Here is a 21,932-nt window from a genome sequence, read left to right as displayed (position 1 = left end):
TTTCTTTCTTTCTTTCTTTCTTTCTTTCTTTCTTTCTTTCTTTCTTTCTTTCTTTCTAATGTTTATTCATTTTTGAGAGAGAGAGAGAAAGAGCAGGGCAGGGGGAACAGACAGAGAGGGGTACAGAGGATCCGAAGCGGGCTCTGCACTGACAGCAGAGACCCTGGTGAGGGACTTGAACTCAAGAACCGCGACATCATGACTGAAGTCGGAAGCCTAACCAACTGAGCCACCCAGGTGCCTCCGTAGTTGCTTCATTTTTAAACTACAACGACAGACTACCACACACTGAAATTTCAAGATAGATTGCATTGCCATTAATTTTTTTTCTGGTGGCGAGACTCTTCTGCATCTAATGAATTTATAATAATTTGGAACGACCCGAGAGACTGTTCTGAGACGGTGACATCTCAAAGAGAATGAAAAAACAAGTGACAGACTTCTGAAACATTTTGCACGGAGCACTAAACTTGGGGCCTTCTCCAGAAGAGCAGGCGAATCAGTTTTACTTATGCAGAACTGAGAAAGGAGCGAGACAGGATATTCTGCTGGTCTTTTCTTCCCTGCTTAAATACATCTGTTACATGCTGTTTTTTATTTCAGGGTTGATGGATTGGTCGTGTGATGTACTTGGATTAAATACTTGGGCTAAAGCATCTCATATATTTGCCCATCAGCTTCACTCTGTGGCAGATTTACATTCCGTCTGGGGTGCCAGATTGAATTAAATGCTTCTTTAAAGCCTGCAGTCTGACAAAAGCCTTGCCCCAGTCAGCATTTTTACTGTATTAAAAAAATAAGCATCTGCAGGGAAATGATGCAGCCTACGGTTTCTTTTCTCGGGAAGAATCCAATTTGGCTCTTGGGGATGATGTTGTAATTGGTCAGAGAACTGAGGATCCTAACTGAGGCTGAAGCCTGGAGAAAGGTGGACAGTCCAGACTCCAGGTCCCCATCTGAACCATCCCGCCCCGCCTGTATCACGGGACGTCTGGTTGATGGAGTGGCTGAATACTGTTTTCGAGGGTATGTTTTGTGTAACCGGCACTTTGACACTTCTCTGCCATCCTGTGGGACCACACACCCTTCACCGTGTCTTAGGTTTGAAGGATTGTTTGCTCTCTTAATGTCTTGCCACCCAGTGTTCATGAGAAGGAAGCCCACAGGTGATGAGATGGCTGCTTTCGTGACTTAATATTTAGAGGACGGCTGGAAGGAGGTGGATTTTCGAAGCAAATCACCTGTGTAATTGTTCGCAGCCTGAGAATGGAGGCTAGGATAGGAATATCTACCCCTTAGGGTTGTGGCAACAGTTAACGCAGGTAAAAGCTGGTTAGTGCATGTGTTAGTTATCTATCGCTGTGTAACAAAACGCCCCCCTCACAACCCCCCCCACAAAAACTTAGCAGCTTAAAACAACAGGCATTACGTCAAAGTTTCTGTGGGTCAGGAATCTGGGCGTGGTTTAGGTGGGGGGTTCTGACTCAGGGTGTCTCATGAGGCTGCATTCAAGGTGGTGGCCAGCACCGTGGTCATCCAAGGGCTGGGTGGGAGTAGGTCTGCTAGGCTTACGCACATGGCTCTTGGCAGATCTCAGTTCCTTACATGGACCTCTCCATCCGTGCCTGGATGGCCTGAGCCAGCGACTCGAGAGGGAGAGAGAGAACAGCCTCTTGGTGGGTGAATGCTACAGTCTTTTTATAACGTAACCTTGAAAATTACATCCTGTCACTTCTTTTTCTAAATGTATTTATTTTGAAAAAGAGAGAGAGAAAGAGCGAGCGCACGAGCAGGGGAGGGGCAGAGAGAGAATCCCAAGCAGGCCCCGAGCTATCATTGCAGAGTCCGATGCTGGGCTCGGTCTCACGAACCCAGAGATCATGACCTGAGCCAAGATCAAGAGTCGGAGGCTTAACCGACTCAGCCACCCAGGTGTCCCAACGTCCTGTCACCTCTGCTCTATTTGCTGGAAGTGAATCACTCAGTTCCACTCACACTCAGCAGGAGGGGAATTAGTCCATCTCTCTGAGGATGTATCAAAGAGTTTGTGAAACTGTCTTTGAAACCACCACGGCACAGTTTTGGGGACGCAGTCAGTACTCAATAAATGACTAGAAGTTGGAATTGGTTTAGCAGACAAAGTCACGTCTTGGTGACAATTGGCTACGCCCTCACTTTCATCAGACCAAAGGACTTGGGGGCTCTACAGTGGATTGGAGATTACACCCAGGGAACCTCCACAAGAAAACGAGGATTTTTCTCTTTCCTTTTCTATCACTTGGGGAGGGAGGATGCTCCCAGAGATCTCCTCTCTTGTGCTGGATCAGTCAGTCCAAATACTGAAGGACAGGAATACACATCACTTAAAATTCCCTTCTCTAGACTGGGCATGTCTAGTCCCTTGACACTGGGTGCAGGGGCTTTTCAACTTGGGAGAGGGATAAAACCATGGGCACCCCCGGGACCAGGGGCAGAGCATGTCCCCTGGGAGGGTCACCACCCCCCCCATCCTCTCACCCCTAGCAATTTTAAATCCCAAAAGCAGAGATGATTTTTTATTTTTAAAAAAATGTTCGAGAGAGAGAGCATGAGAGAGAATCCCAGGCAGGCTCTGCATTGCCAGCTCAGAACCCAACGCGGGGCTCAATCCCGTGACCCGTGAAATGGCGACCTGCACTGAAATCGAGAGCCGGCTGCTTAACCAACTGAGCCACTCAGGCATCCCCCCATAGATGATTAAAAAGAAAGAAAGTATTTATTTCACTATAGAGCGTAACCACAAATTTGGACAAAAGAGAAAGGAAAAAAAAAAAAGCCTCCACAAGCCTAATACCACTATTGTTGACATTTTGTGATCTGTCCTTGTCAGAGTCTCCCCTGTGGGTGGCTTTCTAGTTTTATATAGTTCTAAGTAGTTCACAACTATAATTTCATGTCCTGCTTCTTTTCGCTGGACTTTGTCACACGTGTATCATTACCGCACCTCTGGGCGTTTTTGAGAGCCGCGTAGTATTTTGTTGGGTGAATGTCCATAGTTTGCTTGACTAGTCCTTTTTCTCACTGGCACAGAGCCCAACTCGGGGCTTGAACTCACAAACTGTGAGATCAGGATGTGAGCCGAGATTAGGAGTCGGGATGCTTAACTGACTGGAGCCACTCAGGCGCCTCTACCCCTTTGAGTCGCATTAATGAAATATGGCTGGGGTGGGGGTGGCTGGCTGTCTTGGTTGGTGGAGAGTAGGACGCTTGATCTTGGGGTTGTGAGTTCGAGCCCCCCATTGGGTGTAGGGATTACTTAAGAAAGAAAAAAAAAGAAAAAAGAAATTTCACCTGAAACTAATATTACACTATATGTTAACTAAGTGGAATTTAAGAAACTTAACTATGGGCTGGAAACGTCAAACCTTTTCCTCTGGGAAATCATTTCATGGCTTCTAAACTTGAGACAGTCCTTTCTTTTGTGATAGCACTGCTTCTCCACCTCCAGTTTTTGTGTGGCTTTTTTTTTCTTTTGTCTTTATTTTTGAGAGAGAGAAACAGTATGTGAGTGGGGTAGGGGCAGAGGGAGACAGAGGCAGAATCCGAAGCAGGCTCCAGGCTCTGAGCCGTCAGCACAGAGCCCGATGCGGGGCTCGAACCCACGAACCGTGAGATCATGACCTGAGCCGGACTTGGATACTTAACCAAATGAGCCACCCAGGTGCCCCCAATTTCTGTATGGCTTTTAAAAAATTCCTCAGGAATTAATTTCAAAGTATAGCATGAACTAGGGGTTTGAAATGAGATTTCTTTCCTTTTTAAATTTTTTTTTCAACGTTTATTTATTTTTGGGACAGAGAGAGACAGAGCATGAACGGGGGAGGGGCAGAGAGAGAGGGAGACACAGCATCGGAAACAGGCTCCAGGCTCTGAGCCATCAGCCCAGAGCCCGATGCGGGGCTCGAACTCACGGACCGCGAGATCGTGACCTGGCTGAAGTCGGACGCTTAACCGACTGCGCCACCCAGGCGCCCCTAAATTTTTTTTTTTTAACATTTATTTTTGAGACAGAGACAGCATGAACGGGGGAGGGTCAGAGAGAGAGGGAGACACAGAATCCGAAGCAGGCTCCAGGCTCCGAGCTGTCAGCACAGAGCCCCGTAGAACTCACGAACTGCGAGATCATGACCGGAGCCGAAGTTGGACGCTTAACCGACTGAGCCACCCAGGCGCCCCTATTTTCTTTTCCAAATTCCTTATCAGTTTTACAAGGAAAATACCAGGGAAGGCATCTCTAATCAGCTAACCCATGAAACCATGTCTTTTGAAACACAAACAAGGCTGGCTGAAATTCTGATGGAATTCACGATCTGGTGGATGATGGGAGAAAGCAGATGTCACACAGGCGTCAGTGAATTATTTGTTGAAGCACCCTGAACTTTTACTGGCACAAGGAGCTTAGCCGCCGTTGGTAACTGGTTAGGTGTGTGATGTGTGTGACCTTACAGGACAGTCTGAATTCAAGGATTTGTTTTACAAAACGTTTTGGAAAAGGGCAGCCAGGCTGACGGGCCCCGTATCTGGTTTACACGTAATTTGTATGAACTATAGTGAACCCAGCCCCCTGGGGTTAGAGAGAGATCCTTAGATGGCTCAGCCCTGGACAAATGATGCCAAGTATCGTCCCAAGGAAGTACCTCCCCTCCAGGCTCAGATTGCCGAGTGTCACTACTGTAACTGCACGACTGGAGGGAGAGGGGTCTGCAGACAAGCAGCGGGCCCGGGGGCGGAGGCTGAGGGAGGAAGAGGATGTTCCCAGAAAAGGGCCCTGGATCCAGAAAGCCTGTGTCCCTTGAATTCTGAACACATACGTGGACAGTAAGAACCAGTGAAGAAGCAATCATTTAGGGTCCTGAGCTTTGAAAAATCACCATGATTATTTTATGTACAAATGCTTTCCTTTCCATGATCTACTCCTAAATGGGACGAAAATGCCTGACAGGAGTGTAGGAAGGGAGCAGACTTCTGGGGAGGAAGAAGAGCGAGAAGAGGTAAGAGAACCAGAAAGTAATCGCATTGTTGTTATTGTACAAATGCAGTTGGAAATGCCTCCTTGCTGAGCCAGGCTCCATACAAACAGCAGGTGAATCACCTCGGAAAGAATCCTCTCTGAAAGATAGCATGGTGACAGTTTTACAAAACGTGCTCGGGCAGGCCAGAGGCAGAGCGTTGTTCGGGATGCCAGAGGGCAAGGGCATGGTGCCGAGCAGGAGGTAAGAGAAGAGAACGCAGAGGTTGAAGATTAAGTCGGGGAGTGCAGTCTTGGGGCGGGCGCAGCTCTGAGTACAGCTGCTCAGGGAGAAACCTGTTTAGATAAGGTGGCTTGGCAGGAGCTGTCCCGTCTCTGCCTGGTGACAGCGGCTGGGCCTAAGATGATAAACTGGGCTGGCCCCCCTGGGTTCTGGGAACAGAGGCCGGGGCAGGGAGAGGCAGTGGCGAGGTGGGCACGGTGGAGGCCTCAGGGCCACCCCAGACAGGGGCTTGTGGGAGTCACCTACCGCTTGTGGGAGTCTCTGGGCCGATATCTTCAAGGGTGACAGTCCCACCTGCCTGAGATGGTTGAGGACAATAGAACGTCTGCTTTATAAAGTGCCTGCCACAAACCCTTAGGAAGATGAGGACAGTTCCGCCTGTGACACGATCTGCAGGCGGGATCCTGGTTCATCTGAAGAGAAGACCAGAAGGAAATGGAACCGCGGGGTGCTTGATGGGGACAGAACTGAGCCAGCCTGGTGCTCAAGGACAGTCCACTTGCGGACGGGCCTGGCTGTGGGAGGCGACCCCGCCTCCCAGGCACCAGACCGGAGGGGAGACCACTGGCTGGCCTCCCTCAGCCTTGACATGCCCCCTGCGTGTTCTCTTGGTCACTGTGACAATATGAGTGGTCTTCGGCAACCACAATGGTGGGACAGAGGCGCAGCTGTGGGCCTGGGTGGGAGAAGGCTGGCTGTCACAACTCTTCCTTGTTGCTGTCGTGGGGCTGGAGCAGCGGAGGCCCTGGGGCCAGGGGGCCACCCTCGGGCCCCTGGGCCCCGTCCTCGCGGCGCCTGCCCACGGTGGCATAGCCCTGCGGGAACCTGCGCTCCTCTCCGTGCCGCCGGAGGCTCTCAGTTCCCACGAGCCCCTGCGTTCTCAGGTACCCCTGCTGGCAGAAGGGAGGCAGCTTCTGGTGTGTTAGGGCAAACAGGAAGCAGGACTCTACACAGAAGCAAAAGGAGATAAATGAATAAGATGGAAGAGGAGGAGGGGCTGCCGACGTCCCGGGGCCTCACCCAGGCCTTGAGCTGGGAGCTCACTTTTGTGGGTACCTCCCATCCGATCTGAATAGCCACGGATCTTGTCCCTCCCCGAGGTTCCAAGAATAGGAGGCTTCCCGGACATTCTGGAAGAACAAGGCTCCAAATGGAAAGCAAAAACCACAGATATGACTCAGCTCCCAGGGGTCTGGGCCCAACATGGTGCTCTGCAGGGAGCCAGCCCCAGCTGGGAGCTCAGCCACCCTGAAGCAGACCCCTCAGCCTTTTCTTCTAGAAGCTGGCCTGGCTGGGGCCAGGAGCTGGGTGGTCAGTCCTATTCGGAGCTCAGAGCTGCCTGCGAGGATTTATCCACCTCAGCAATGTCTGGGTTGCACATACCGTGTGTAAAGCACTGTGCGAAGCACTGTGTTCTAAGCACCATGCAGGGCGGGCAGAGGAAACTGGTAAACCCTCGTCTGTACCACAGCAGAGAGTTGGCACACAGATCCAGTCTGCTCTATCAGGAAACAGCTGTGGATGTTTATGATTCAGAGATATGAAGAAACCACCAGAAGAGCAAGAAGCAGTTCCTTCTGGGGAACGAGGGTGTAAGTGAGAAGTCTTTTAGCTAAGCGCTTATATAACTTTCACTTACAAAACAGAAAAGATGAAACAGATAGGGGCTCAGTCTTCTCAGGGATTTAGAGACAAGATGAGATGGAGCAAATGTCCAAAACTGTCTTGAGGCTTACATCTCAAAAACAAAAAACAACCCCCTCCCTCCCCCCTCCCCCGACCCCGCCCCCCCCAAACAGGCACGTTACAAAGGACGTTGTGAGGCTTACATGGGTGAACAGGCTGTAGGGAGCTACACGGATAGTATTTCCTATTTTATTTCTGACTTATGCACGGACGGCCCATGGGAGAACGGTCCTGAGCAGGGAAGACCGCAGGTGCAGGGGAGGACGGCGGAGCGGCAGACTTTTGGCAAACACCACCTTCCGGTGACATACGTCACCCCTTCTGCAGGGGCCAGGGGGTGGAGGAGCCCAGCAGAATCTGGGGCCAAAGCTAGCAGCTGCACATCAGCTAAGGGGGTGGAGGAGAGCCCGCTTCCCTGCCAGCTGGCCCCGAGGCGGGAGGACTCTTCCAAGGTGAAGGCAGTGACGCTCAGTGGCTTGCAGTGCTGAGCGGGATCTGGGGGGTGGGAGCCAGGAGGCTGCAAGGCCCGGAAGAGGCACTGTGGTGGCCGTGCCCCAGGGTGGGATACACTCCCTAACAGGCACGGTCGTCTTCGTGTACTCCCGAAACCTCGAGAAACAGGCAGGGATCTTTAGATCTTTAGATCGCTGAGATCTTTAGACCCGTATCACGTAATTTCCCGTGCAAGCGTGTGGTCACGGTTGATAGTCTGCGGATGCCAGCCCTTCAAAACTGCTTAGCCCTGTGTTACGAATTACCTCTGAGCATCTACGTATATTTAGACTATGAATTTAAACTATTGTTTCAAGCCATCCCTCTCTTTAAAAAAATTTTTTTTAATGTTTATTTTTGAGAGAGAGAGAGAGAGAGAGAGAGAGAGAGAGAGACAGACAGACTGTGAGTGGGGGGCGGGCAGAGAGAGAGGGAGATACAGAATCTGAAGCAGGCTCCAGGCTCTGAGCTGTCAGCACAGAGCCCAATGCGGGGCTGGAACTCATGAACTGTGAGATCATGACCTGAGCTGAAGTTGGATGCTTAACCGACTAAGCCACCAGGCGCCCCAAGCCATCTCTCTTAATATACGCATTTTTATTTCAAAGTTGACTGAGGCTGTTGAGAGGATACCGGCCATCTCTAACCTGATTTGATAGCAATAGTGCCTGATATACAACTGATGTTCAAAAGACGTTTGCTGAACACAAAAGAGTGGATGTCCTAGGCATTCGGGGGGTTTAAAAAAAGACAAAAATTCGGCTTGTTTCAATTAGTTCTCCCTCTGGATCATCAGACTTCTGTCAATGCTATCTTCCAGTTCACCAATTCTCTCTTCACCTCTGTCTAAAGTGCTACTTTATGTTTTGGTTGAGTTTCTAATTACACATTTTTTTCACTTCCAGAAGTCTTACTCGGATCTTTCTGAAAGCTGACCAGTCAATTATATTTTTAAGAATCTGTTTGTTTCCTTATATGTTTAATTTTTTAAAATTTATCTTAAAGTTTATCTATTTTGAGAGGGTGCGAGTGAGTGCACATGCATGAACAGGGGAGGGGCAGAGAGAGACAGAGAGAGTCCTAAGCAGGCTCCACGCTGCCAGTGCAGAGTCTGACTTGGGGCTCAAACTCCCCAACTGTGAGATCACGACCTGAGCTGAAATCAAGAGTCAGATGCTTAACTGACTGAGCCACCCAGGCGCTCCATTTTTCTTACATATTTTAGACAGACTTTGTCTCCTCTGTTTGTAACTCTTCCAATTCCCACAGTTTTTTTGGTTTGATCCCACAGTTTGTTTTTTCTACTGACGCTCCCTCGTGTCACATATTTGTGCCCTTATATGTTAAGTGCTTTTTGCTTGGTGGGGGAGGGACACGGGTTCACCTTAACCTGGAGCTTCATCTGTGGGAATGTTTTTTGAGCCCTAGTTTTAAAGTGTGTTTCTTCACAGAAGACTTGCATTTACTTCTGTGATTTTTGCACACCGATGGTGTGAAGTTTGGCCCCAAACTCACATGAGCGAGGCTTAGGGGTTAGAAACTCTCAGGAGAGGGGCGCCTGGGTGGCTCAGTCGGTTGAGCGTCTGACTTCGGCTCAGGTCATGATCTCACGGTCCGTGAGTTTCAGCCCCGCATCAGGCTCTGTGCTGACAGCTCAGAGCCTGGAGCCTGCTTCGGATTCTGTGTCTCCCTCTCTCTCTGACCCTCCCCCGCTCATGCTCTTGTCTCTCTCTGTCAAAAATAAATAAAACATTAAAAAAAAATTAAAAAAAAAAAAGAAATTCTCAGGAGAGATTCTCCCTTACTCTACCCAGAGCCCAAAAGCATGAGTCTCCATCATCTTCTCTTGGGAGTGTTTTGTGCCTCCTAGTGGATCCACTGAGATCCAAGCTTATGTGAGAGTCTCTAAACAGACCTCCTACCCTGCTGCTTTACCTTCCCACCCGCAAGTGCTGTCAGTTACCCGGGCTCTAGGCTACTGATGATTGGTGACAGACCATGTCCAGCAATGGCCTTATGCTTTTCCTAGCATCCGGCCTCTGGAGAGTTCCCTTTTTTTCCTGCCGGTTCTTTAAAAGTGACATTTGGGGCTCAGTCAGTTGAGCGTCTCTTGATTTCAGCTCAGGTCATGATCCCAAGGTCATGGGATTGAGCCCCGCATCAGGTTCCACGCTGAGCACAGAGCCTGCTTGGGATTCTCTCTCGCTCTTTCTCCCTCCCTCTGCCCCTCTCCCCCTCTCCCCAGCTTTCTCTCTCTCTAAAATAAATAAAATGAGGGGCGCCTGGGTGGCGCAGTCGGTTAAGCGTCCGACTTCAGCCAGGTCACGATCTCGCGGTCCGTGAGTTCGAGCCCCGCGTCAGGCTCTGGGCTGATCGCTCGGAGCCTGGAGCCTGTTTCAGATTCTGTGTCTCCCTCTCTCTCTGCCCCTCCCCCATTCATGCTCTGTCTCTCTCTGTCCCAAAAATAAAAAATAAAAACGTTGAAGAAAAAAAAATATATAAAATAAAATAAATAAAATGAAAAAAAAATTAAACAAAAATGACATTCAATACAGCAACTTCAGGTGTGCTGTCCTGGGAGAGATTTCTGCAGACATCTAGTCTACGCCGTGGATAACCGAATTCTCAAGTTTAGATTTCTAGATGTGAATCCTGAAACCTCAGGGGAAACGGATCTACCTGGCCTTCTTTCAACCTCCAGCTCACTGACTCTGTCCTTCTAGGAACTTAAGTTACCTGCATAGAAGCTTCGCAGATCGGTGTCCAAACAGTTCTCCAGGAAGCGCCTCAGAGGTAAGATGTGCCCCACCGGGGCGGTCCAGTCCGTCAAGAAATCTTCCACGATGTGGTGGATGGCTGTGGGCCGAGGCAGGGCCCAGTCGGCAGGGCGGAACCTCACCTCCTGCTCTGTGGGGACGAGAGGGGAGACGGGTCAGGGCCCGGCAGGCTCCCATCCCGGAGCTGACAGCGTGGTTCCCACACATCCCAGGTGCTTCCCGCGCTCCCTCACGCTCGGCTCGCCGGCCACACTCTGCGCTGGGCAGCGGCCGGCCTGTTCAACAGCCATCTCTGTGTTTGCAAGGTTGGCACGAGGGAGGGACTGGATCTGTTCCTTGTGGTATCGGAAAGCGGAACCAAGACTAATTACTTGCACTTGGTGTTTTTCTAAGACACGCATGGACTGAGGGCCACGGTGATTGCTTCAGAACTGCTCTTTCTCTGAGGAGACTCGGAGGCCCCGCGAGAAGGGTCTGGGAGCTCATCTAGTCCAACTTCCCACCTGGTGTGGACTCCCTTCAGTGGTGTCCTAGGCAGACGGCCATTAAGTCACAACTCGACCATCCTCATACTGGGAAACTCGATGTCTGGGGGCGACCCATTCCACTGCTGGACAGCTTTGAGTAGGAGTCACTCCTGATTCTGAATAGAAGCCTGTGCTCCTGTCACTTTGACCTGCTGATACTACCTCTGCCTGTTTTTAGAATACCTCTTCCCAGGGACAGCTCTTTAGTTTCCGAAGCAGGAATCACATTCCCCAGCGGGGAGGGGAGTTCATCTGTTGGTAGCTACTCTGTGCCAAGCACCGTGCTGATATTCTGTGTTTTCAGTTTTTGTTTTAAAGACTTTATCTTATTAAAAAAATTTTTTGTTTTTACATTTACTTATTTTTGAGAGAGACAGAGAGACAGAGCATGAGCAGGGGAGGGGCAGGCAGAGACACACACAGACACACACACACACACACACACACACACACACACACACACACAGAATCGAAAGCAGGCTCCAGGCTTTGAGCTGTCAGCACAGAGTCCGATGCAGGGACTGAACCCATGAACTGTGGGATCATGACCTGACCTGAAGTCGGATGCTTAACTGACTGAGCCACTTGGGTGCCCCAAGACTTTGTTTAAAAAAAAATTTTTTTAATGTTTATTTTTGAGAGAGAGAGACAAAGCATGGGCAGGGGAGGGGTAGAGAGAGTGAGAGAGTAAGAGAGAGCGAGAGATTGAGACAGACACAGAATCTGAAACAGGCTCCAGGCTCTGAGCTGTCAGCACAGAGCCCGACACAGGGCTCGAACTCATGAGGTGTGAGATCATTGGCCTGAACCGAAGTCGGACGCTTAACCGACTGAGACACCCAAGCGCCCCTATTTTATTTTTAAGTAATCTCTATGCTCAGTGGGGGGGCTTGAACTCACAACCTCAAGATCAAGAGTCGGATGCTCTACTGAGTGAGCCAGCCGGGTGCCCCACATTCTGTGGTTTTTTTTTTTTTTTTTTAATCTCGTTTATCTTCACACAATTCTATTGTTAGCCCCACTTTACAAATGAGGAAGCGGAGGCTCAGAGAGTGTAGGTAACGGTCCAAGGCCACACAGCAAGGAAAGGGCAGCCTGGGAACGCTGCCCGGCTTTTCCGCGCTTTTTATGCTGCACGCCTGTGTTAATCACGTCCAGCTCCTTTCCCTGCGCCCTCTGAGAGTCAGTCTCCAGGTCCCCTCCCCCTCCACGCTCAGCCTCCCTTGGAGACACAGAACAAGACCGTGGCGCCTGGAGGAGATCACGACACTCCACGTGTGACCTGCCCAGGTCACGGTACGCACCAGAACCTGGGAACGTCGTTTCTCATTCGTGGACCCTGTGCCTCGTTTGCTCTGTGGGCGGAGTCCCCAGTGCCCTCCCCGCCCCGTGTCCTCCTGTCAGCTGAAAGTGTTGTGTGAGGGCTTAGTGGTGACAAGGTAACGGGCAGCGGGGGCCGAGCGGTGTCGGGGGACAGCAGAGGTCTGGCTCACCAGTGGGGAGGTGCCTGTAGTAGTAGATGACGGGGTGGAGGAAGTTGGACTGCCACGCGTCTTCCGTGTGCCCCACGGACCGGTCATGAAAGAAGACGTCCTTGTCGGGCCCAGAGAAATTTCTGCCATACTCCATGTTGATGACGAAGAGCCCGTGCCTGGCCCTCCTTCCTGTGATGGTCTCCAGCTGGGCCAGCATCTGCACGGGGAGCTCCTCCAGGTACTCAAACGCCGTGGCGTTCCTGGGGATAAGGGCAGCGTGGGTGGCCAAGACCCTCAGTGCCGCGGCAGAGGTGGGGTGGGCGTGCGCGTGTGCCTCTCGTGCAATTGTCTACGGGCTCCGATTGTTCTGCACACACCTCACTTGAGCCTTACTATCACAGCTGAACCCCGACTTACACGGGAGACAGATTCCAGAAAACTCTGAGTAACCTGAAAGGTATCTGGGGAAAGGGTGACCCGGGCTGAGAGGCCAGTCACGGAAAAGCCCCGGGAGGGAGCCTGGGTGTCTTCGAGGGATGGGAGGCAGGCCGGCCTCGAGCGGAGGGGCAGGAGAAGGGCTGGGGGCAGGTCGAGGAGGGCTTGTGGGTGCCACGACGGGAACGCTCGGTTTCACGTGGGTTCTCCCACTCGCTTTCTCCCTGAGAAGGGAAGGCCACCGGCCCCTGGAGAGTGCTGTGCAGAGATGAACGTGTGTGACTCGGGTTTTAAGAGGACCGCCCGGCCGCTGTGTTGAAAGCAGACCATGGGCAGAGGTGCGAGGCTGTAGGTGGTTCAGGTGAGAGATGCTGGGGGGCTGGACCAAGGCGGTGCCACCGGGGTGGGTGAGGGGTGGTCAGATTCCTGACAGAATTTGAAGGCAGCGCTTACGGGGTGTGGGGCGGGTCGGAGTGTGGAGAGTGAATACGGAAGAGAGGAGTCAGGGTGCGGGGTGTCTTGTGCTGAGGACGGGCGAATTCCTCGCGTGTCCTTGAACTTGGCGAGCTGTCGCCCTCCCTGGCTTTGGGTCAGGCTGCTCCCTCTGAGAGATGCCCCCTGCGTCTGACCTGTCCTCTGAGCACCCTTCTCCATCCCTGCTCTGCGTTTGTCATCTGTGATCTGCCACCTGTCACTTAACCGATAAGGAGACAACACGGTCCTGGCCTGAGGGAGACCCTTCATCCGCATTGCTGCGGTTTACTGCTCATCTGCTCAGTGCCAAGTGCGGTCTACCAGTTACCTTTACTCCTGCCTGCAACGTAAGGGTTATTATCCCCATTCCGCAGATGCGAGAAAGGCTCAGAGAGGCTAAGTGACTTGCCCAAGGTCACACAGGCAGAAAGCGGCAGAGCTGGGAGGCACACCCAGGTCCGTCTGTCTGTCGAGCTTGTGGTGTTGATTTCATTGATTTCCACCCCCCACCCTGCCCCCGCCCCCTGAAGGCTTCACTTAGGAGGGAACCACTGGGCCACTCCATGCCGGGGATAGGCAGAGAAGAGCTCCGACCCGTGAATGGTGGAGCTGGGCTACTCACTCCTTCAGCAGGACGACATCGGCCAGCACGCCGAACATCTGGTAGAGCCCAGAAGCCTCGTTGATGCGCCGGACTATGGAGCTCGTCAGCTGTGAGACGGGGTGCTCAGTGGAGGGCCAGGCGATGCCGTGGTGGCGATGCTCCAGCAGGCGGTGGACGGCACGCGCTGAAATGGCCAGAGGGAGGAACAGCATGCCATACTTCAGATTTCATCTTTCACCACCCTGAGGGATGCACGGCCCCTGTCAACCTCTTGGGGCTCAATAACGCTTGTGTGCGGGGCTCCAAAATGCCTCTGGCGGGGCGCCTGGGTGGCTCAGTCGGTTAAGCATCCGAGTGTTGACTTCGGCTCACGTCACGATCCCACAGTTTGTGAGTCCGAAGGCCGTGCTGGGCTCCGTGCTGGCAACTTGGAGCCTGCTTGGGATTCTCTCCATCTCCTCTCTTGCTGGCCCTCCCCAGTTCTTACTCTGTCTCTCAAAATAAATAAACTTAAAAAAAAAAAAAAAAAAAAAGAACATGCCTTTGGAGCAGAGTCAGTCAAGGTTTCCAACCAAGGGCCAGATGGGCCGTATTTTGGGCTCTACAGCCCGGTCGGCTGCACTACTCAGTTCTGCTTCCAGCGTGAAAACAGCCCGAGTGGGTACCTGAATGGATGGGAGTGGCTGGATCCGGCTCCAGGCCAGAGTGGGCCCGGCCCCGCTTTAGGCCCCCTGCACGTGGATGTCCCACGCTACCCCTCACAGGTGCTAGGTCAACCCCGGACCCTGAGCCTCCCTCTGAGCCCGCTCCCCTTCCCGGGGTTTTGTTCCCCTCAGAGACTCCCAGCTGGGAAACCTTTCAGTGCCTCCCGTCCTCCAGAGTCTAAATCCAAGCTGTCCCTAAATTCTACTGATGGAAGGACAGCACAGTGACAGCTCTCTGCAATGACAGGGAGATGTTCTGCCGCATATCTGGGGCTGCCGTGCAGTTGTGGGATCGGGCTTGCTCTTCCAAAACACATCAACACGATATCCAAATCCGAGAAAGGCAAGAACACAGACAGACCACTCGCGTGACGGGAGACTCAGCCGGCCAACAGTCACAGTCACGGGAGACGCTGTCCGGCCTCCCCAGATACCCGACTCTGGAGGAAATGATGGCTAAGCGGAGTTTTGCACAAGGTCGAGGAACCGCGCAGCCAGTGGGGTCTGGGGAGGGTGCCACAATCTTGGGAGAGCCTGGCACGTTCTGAAAAGCAGGCAAGGGACCAGGCTGGAAAGGTGAGCTGGCAGGGGCCTGGCAAAGCTTGGAGCGGCATGCCAAGGAGCTGGAGCCTTCGCCGGGGGAGGAGGGGAGCCACTAAGAGCGGCTTAAGCTGTAAGCAGGGGAAAGAGAAGATTTTTTTGTTTGTTTATAGAAAGGGTGTTTTGGCAGGCAGCTGGAAGAGATACAGGAGGGGGCCGGGCCGGGCGTCTGGCCTGTCCTTCCGTGTGGTATTGGTCTGTGCCGTTCACGTTTTATCTTCTGTTGCTTTCCTCTGCCTTACTGTTTGCTTCTGGTCTCCCGTGGGACCCGTTTCTCGGGTCTGAGCAGGATGTGTGGGCCACGTCACCCCTCCCCCAGCAGGATCCTCAGCCGGTAGTAGTGACCACACAGCAACCCAGGACTGCTTCCCATTTGCCTGGAGCTTCGTGGTCGGCTGTGAGCTTTAGAATCAGACACGTGTGCATTCGTATTACCCTTCTGCCAACTGGCTCGGTGACTCTGGGCAAGTTACTTAAGTTCTCTGTGCCCCAGTTTCCTTATCTGGAAAAATGGTGCAGAAATAACAGCGGTGCCGTGAGGATTAACTATGTGAGCTGGGGAGAGGTCAGGGGACCGAAGGAAGGAGGTGGGGGGGGGGCAGGATCTGTCAGGAGAGCAGGTGCAGGGAGGGTGACATGCATGGGAACAATGATGAAGGTTTTTTTTTTTCCGTAAGAAAATTTTTTTTAACGTTTATTTATTTTTTTTAATTAATTTTTTTTCAACGTTTATTTATTTTTGGGACAGAGAGAGACAGAGCATGAACGGGCGAGGGCAGAGAGAGAGGGAGACACAGAATCGGAAACAGGCTCCAGGCTCTGAGCCATCAGCCCATAGCCGGACGCGGGGCTCGAACTCACGGACCGCGAGATCGTGACCTGGCTGAAGTCGGACGCTTAACCGACTGCGCCACCCAGGCGCCCCTTAACGTTCATTTTTGACACAGAGAAAGAAAGCGAGCAGGGTAGGGGAAGAGAGAGAGGGAGACACAGAATCTGAAGCAGGCTTCAGGATCTGAACTGCCAGCACCGAGCCCGACGTAGGGCTCGAACCCACAGACCGTGAGATCAGGACCTGAGCCAAAGTGAGATCATGACCCGAGCCGAAGTCGGACACTTAACTGACTGAGCCACCCAGGCGCCCCAAGGATTTCTTATCGGGGAGACACAGCTAAAGGGACAGATGCTTCTCCTTCTGGGTGTGTGTGTTTGTATTCGATCTGCGGATATTTTGGCTTATAGACGGGCAACACTCTCTGGTTTCCTTCTCCGACAGCACCCATTACCCGTGGGCCATAAAATACATTGTCTGGAAATCAAACATGGTTATTTTTCCCTGCCAAACAGGAAGGATAGTCAAATGCAAAATTGAACATTAAGCCACTGGGAGTCATCAAATTAAACACGGAAATGCCAGGATGCGGGAAGCCTTGTGGGGTCTATGGCAAAGTCAACTGGTCCACATAACACTCACCATGCAACCAAGTACCCATCCAATAGCCCGCCTGAGGTGCAGAAAATTTATACTCTCACGACTGATTTAATTTGACCGCAATTTTGACTGAAATTTGTTGGTACCCAGAGAATCTGTGTGTAATGCTTCATAGCTACAGGTCCCCGGGTACTGCCTTATTTAGTCCTTACAACAGCCCCGAGGGCGGAAAGTTCACCTCGATTACATCTCTGATGTCAGGCCGTCCAGATGAGGCTTCTAGAGAGGTCATAAAGCCTCACCTCTCAGACCACCCAGCGGGGGAGGAACCCACATCAGCACCCCCCAAGCTTGGCCTTCTTGCCAATACCTGGTACCTCGCTGGCATGGGATTCAAGCATGTAACTTGCCAACTCCCAATGTACTTAACTTTCATACCTTATCTGACACTTTCCTAGACAAATTACTCAGACCACAAAAACATGCTGCCATCTGTCCCAGACAGATCGACCTATCGACTACTGATAAGCAATCTCATTGAGGCTGCTGGAAATCAGGAGTATGTTTATAAACCCTGGGGTTTATTCTCTCTGCCGGGCTCACCTGTGTATCGGAATCCATGAATGAAGCCCCCGGCCGATTTCCGGTAATCCACCGAGTGGCTGGCGGTACCCAGGACAAAGAGACCCCGGCTTCCTTTGGACTCATAGCTAGCTTTCACCAGCGGGTACTTCTTGCTGAACTCACCCCCAGAAGACAGTCGGAGGGACCTGTGAGCGGAAAGTGTGGTTAACAGAAATCACTGCTGTGTATGAAACACGTATGCTGCGCTCAGCCCTGCGCGAAGTCTAAGTGCTTTATATCCCTTGTTGCATTTAAACCACACCATGACCTTGGAAGGTGGGCATGATTATCTCTACTTAACAGACGAGGACAACTGAGGCTCAGGTTGAAGTTGTGGCGGGTCAGGGATGGGGCCAGGATTCAAGCCTGACTGGAGGCTTAGGCTCTGGGCTCTGACTTAATGGGATGGCAGTCTGGTTGAGGCCTTCTAGCTTCTCCTTGTCCGCCCGTGCTCTGGCCAGAGAAAAGTGAGACACTGGACGGATTCTTTAATACCAAACCTTGCCAAGGTACTGGGGCAGCGATGTCTAAAGCAAGGTAGTTCACAATCGTAAGTGACGTTGGCAGCCACCATTTTGTTAAGCATAGAATATGTGCCGAGTACTTTCTGGATTAATCCTCACAGTGGCCCTGTGAGAAAATATGATCCTCGTTTTAGTGATGAAGAGACCAGATGCAGCACGGTTAAGTAACTGTCCCAGAGCCCGCAGATTTGCCAAGTGGAGAATCTCAGACCGACACCAGTGCCTGCGTCCTTAGCCACCTTGCAGCAAATTCACCATTTTATTCTGCCTCGGCTCATCTTCCCCTCTCTCCGGTGGAAGATCACAACGCAGACAAAGACCCGCCGTTGCTGCTGCTACCCGGTGGAGGGCCTCAGGGCCTTCGGTCCCTGTGAGGACAGACAGCTCATGTCCTGGGTGGGAGATGAGGCAGCAGCTACATCCACTGTGACGACGCAGTCCTGAAAGCCATCGCTGGCCCACTGGATGGTGACTGCCCCCCCCCCCCCGCAGGAGAGATATCAGAAGGGATTTGCTAAGTGATCCCAGCTCCTCCCCCATTTGGACTCACTTGTCGAAAATGGAGAAGTCGAAGTTCCAGCCCAGGCAGCGGATGACCCGGTCGTAGGCCACGCGCATGGCGAAGTTGTCATTGTCGTCCTGGGGGAGGGTGATGGCGTCGGCGCTCTGGTTGCCTTCCTCCAGGAAGAACTTCAGGGTGACGCGGAACTTGCCCTCACGGTCCTTCACGATGGCCAGATCCGTCAGGTCGGACTCCAGCAACCCGTCCAAGGACTTCAGCTGGTAGGTGTCCAGCAGGCCGTTGTTGATGGCCCTGGGGCCCAAGGGAAATGCCAAGAGAGAGAAAGGAGTCCGCACGGGGGACAAGGAGGCTCAGAGGAAGGGGTGGTTGGTCCGGTGGGGTCAGGAAGGGCTTTCGATCCACAAGCAGCCGCGCAGCATACCTGAGGTCTCCAACATAGTGGGTGGCCCAGGACAGCCGGACGCGGGAGCGACTCAGCATGTGGATGAAGTTGGTGACACCCAAGATGTTCTCTGCTGTCTCAAAGGCAGAGTTCCCCCGCCCCAGGATCAGCACATTCTGACCCTCGAAGTCCTTGGGGTCCACGGACACAGACTCGTATCCCTCCGTGTATTCGGAGCCCGGGAAGTCAACCTGGTTGGGGACCGACAAACCGGTGGCTACCAGAAGGACGCTGCAGGGAGGGGACAGAGGGAAGATGGCTTAGTCTCTCAGCCGTGAGACTACTACGTGACAAGCATTCCTTGGATTAGCTGCCTGGCTCGCCCACCTCGCGCAGGCTGCTGGCTCCTGAAAGAACACAGGAGAACGTCCATTCCTTCATCCATTTAGGGACCCACCCCCGAGTATCAGAGACGTGACCCCCACCCTCGCTGAGCCCACCCTAGCGGACAGTCTCCTTTCCATGTTCCTGGGATGATCCCAGACATGAGAATCAACCTGACTCCCTGAGGTGACACGTGAGAAATAGAATCGTTCACCTAATTTTGGACACAGCCGTTAGGGCCACTGTCACCCTCAGGGGTGCAAGGGTCCAAGCTGGCACTACCCTTCTTTCCCCGGGGCTGTAACAAGCAAGGAGCAAGGCTGGGCCTCCGGCAAAAGGCATGAGAATTTGAACTCTGGGCACCTGCCTGGAGCCGGGTGCCAGGCTAATGGCCAGGAAGGGAGGGGGCAGTCTGGTACAGCAGAAAGAACACAGGTTTTGGGGTCAGGAAGACACAGTCTGGGTCAGACTGCAGCTGGATCGCTGATAAACTGTGTGACACAGCGCCGGTTAATCAACTTCTCTGGGCCTCAATTCTTCATCTGTAAAACTGGGACCAGAGAACTCCCGGCCAGGGTCCTCGCGGGGATTAAATAAGGGCAGTGCGGTGCGTGACCCCGAGTTTGGGCTGTCTACACAATATCGGGCTTTGTCCCAAGCCAAAGCCAGCCAACACCGCATGCTGGTGGCACTGCCCGTTGGACCTCTCACTCTTGTTCAGTCCTGAAATCCCACCGAGCCCATCCAACACTTGCTGGATGTTTTTCCCACAATGTATTTTGGGGAACACCAGTTCTAGGAGATGCTCTGCCCAAAGAGCTTTGTGGGTACGTATGTTTAGGCAATGCTGAATGCCCAGTGCCAGAGTGCTACAGAGAACACGAAGGTCTGAAACACTGACAAATCCTGCAGGAAAGAGCTGGTAAGTATCTTCCACGCACATTTGATCGTAAGTTTTTTGGACACATTTGGGCAACGTTGGGTGAGCTGAACCTCTTAGCACGGGATTTCAGTGGGAGCAAGGAGTGGCAGAAATGCGCATATTCTCTCATCTCTTCCAAACCCACCCGCCAACCAAGGGGTGGCAGCAGATCGGCTCCGGGGCCAGGTTCCTTACCTGCACCGGTGTGCGTGGCCCATCTGGTCGGTCAGGATGAAGTAATGGCCGTTCCAGGCCTGCCGATCCTTGTTCAGAGTGACGTGGGCAATGGTCGTGTTGTACAGCACGTGGAGCCGCAGCCCGTCTGCGAAGTCATCCAGGTAGCGCACCATGTCGCCCGCATCGGGGAAGTAGGCGCTGGAGTAGTGTCTGAAGAGCAGCCGGGGGTCGTGGCTGAGCAGAGAGTTCCAGTCGTGGCGGAGGTTGAACTCGGCGTTGGCCTTGCCCGTGTGCCGCTTGTTGATGCTGATGAGCTTGCGGTGGCGTGGGTAGCGCGTGAAGAAGCTGCCGGGCCGCGGGGCGCGCTCAAACACCGCGTAGTCCCTCCCGGCCCGCTGCAGGAAGTAGGCCATCTGCAGGCCCGCGGGCCCGGCGCCCAGGACGCAGTAGTCCCGGTGCGGGGGCCCCGAGGTCGGGGCTGGGCGCAAGCACAGAGCCGGGTGCAGGGCGAAGGTCAGGAGCAGCCCGGGCGGGCCCCACAGCCCGGCCGCGGCCAAGAGGCTCATCCTGTGGCAGACCAGGGATGTGGGGCCTTGCACCCTGGTTGGTCCCTCCAGGACCGGGGAGATGGGCGAAGGGCTGGGGACCGAGAGAGGGGCAGGGGCTCGCCCACCGCAATCTGAAGTCGGGCCAGGACCACACCCCAAGGCCCTCTGAGCTCATTTGCCTGCCTTCATCCTTTCAAGCTCGAATCTGGGGCTCCCCCCAGGCATCCCTAACGCCTCCATCTCCTCCAGGGCCTCGGTTCCCAGGGGCGCCACCCTCTTTCTTATTGCCATAGTAGTACGAGGGCGGGTGTTCCCCCACTCCTCCCCTAATTTGAGGGTGCCTAGCACCCTTCCCCGGCCCTCCCCAGCTGAGACCCTCGAGGTACCCACGCCCCCGTCCTCAGGTCCTGGACCGGAGGAGGTGTGGCCTGCACGAGCCCCGCCCCCTCCAGGTGCTGGGCGCGCCGGGCACCCCGGTCACGTGACAGGGATGCCCCAGAACACCTGTCGCCACGCGGCGCTAGGCCTCAGTCCTGCCGGCGCGGGCTCCCCGGGGGCCGCTCCCCACGCGTGCGCGGTGCCCACGTCTGCAGCACCCACTTCCCTGCACGGAGCGCGAACGTCCCAGCCGCACGGGAGGCAGCCCGCAGTCGACTGGGGCCGCGCTCTGCCCGCGGGCGCCTCGGCGGCCCCGCCCCTCCCGCCCGGCCAATGGCAGAGGGCGGGGGTCACGTGCGCGGCGCGCAGCACGCCGGGACGGGCGGGGGGGCCGCGGGCTCCCGGCGGCGCGGGACGGGCGCGCACGTGCTGCCAGCGGGCTGGAGCCGCCTGAGGCTGGTGGCGCTGGGGATCGCGGCGCTCTTGGGGCGCCGGGCTCTCGTTTTAAAGCTGTACGTCTCCACGTGTAGGTGAGGCGCAGGGGCAGGTGACTTTTGGAGATAAACCCAGTTCTTACACTCTGCTATTAACGTCGCCAAAGACTTGTTGGCTACCCAGTTTGGGGAGTCTGGAAGCCAGGTTAGTGAAGTCAGGACAGAAAAAAGAAATTAACAGGTGTTTGCTACAGGGATTTAGCCTGTTGTTTGCAAAGTAACATCCGTGATTGGCTGACTGCCCCACCGACCCGGAGAAGCAGGCGATTCTGTTTCCTACATTGTGTAGCCACTGGCCAAAATGGAAGTTTAGGAGCGATTTGCTTGAGACCACCCAGTTCGGTGGAACCTGGAATTCACCCCTCCCCTTTTACTCCAAATTATGAGCTCTTTCCAAAAAGTTTCTAATTCATGAGTCATGTGTTGTGTTCTTGGTAATGTTGTAAACAAAGGGGCCTGTGATAGGCCAGTATAGACGC

The 21,932-nt window shown here is 53.5% G+C and overlaps 1 protein-coding gene and 1 long non-coding RNA gene across 6 annotated transcripts; one reads left to right on the top strand and one right to left on the bottom strand.

Moving 5' to 3' along the window:
• Positions 1-2,818: 2,818 nt before the first annotated feature.
• FOXRED2 (FAD dependent oxidoreductase domain containing 2) lies at positions 2,819-21,260 on the bottom strand. Of its 5 annotated transcripts, none has more exons than XM_040490921.1 (8): positions 20,052-21,259; positions 18,590-18,841; positions 18,196-18,459; positions 17,101-17,267; positions 13,780-13,945; positions 12,267-12,508; positions 10,206-10,376; positions 2,823-3,294 (listed from the first exon to the last, which is right to left on the bottom strand). In XM_040490921.1, the coding sequence occupies exons 1-8, from the start codon at positions 20,597-20,599 to the stop codon at positions 3,158-3,160; spliced, it is 1,947 nt and encodes a 648-aa protein (XP_040346855.1). In that variant the 5' UTR covers positions 20,600-21,259; the 3' UTR covers positions 2,823-3,157. The 5 variants fall into 5 exon arrangements, with proteins under 5 accessions (XP_040346857.1, XP_040346855.1, XP_040346854.1 ...); XM_040490920.1 differs by lacking the exon at positions 2,823-3,294 and adding an exon at positions 5,818-6,237 and having other exon boundaries at positions 20,052-21,258; XM_040490922.1 differs by lacking the exon at positions 2,823-3,294 and adding an exon at positions 9,209-9,538 and having other exon boundaries at positions 20,052-21,258.
• On the top strand, positions 12,554-13,793 carry LOC121040416 (uncharacterized). The gene is made up of 3 exons (XR_005795276.1): positions 12,554-12,705; positions 12,916-13,044; positions 13,688-13,793. It is a non-coding gene; the product is annotated as an uncharacterized LOC121040416 (long non-coding RNA).
• Positions 21,261-21,932: the final 672 nt, after the last annotated feature.

Source organism: Herpailurus yagouaroundi, unplaced genomic scaffold (assembly GCF_014898765.1).
Source record: "Herpailurus yagouaroundi ecotype Mexico unplaced genomic scaffold, PumYag 182, whole genome shotgun sequence".
In the NCBI taxonomy this organism is placed as follows: domain Eukaryota; kingdom Metazoa; phylum Chordata; class Mammalia; order Carnivora; family Felidae; genus Herpailurus; species Herpailurus yagouaroundi.
This window is presented reverse-complemented; position numbering and strand designations above follow the sequence as displayed.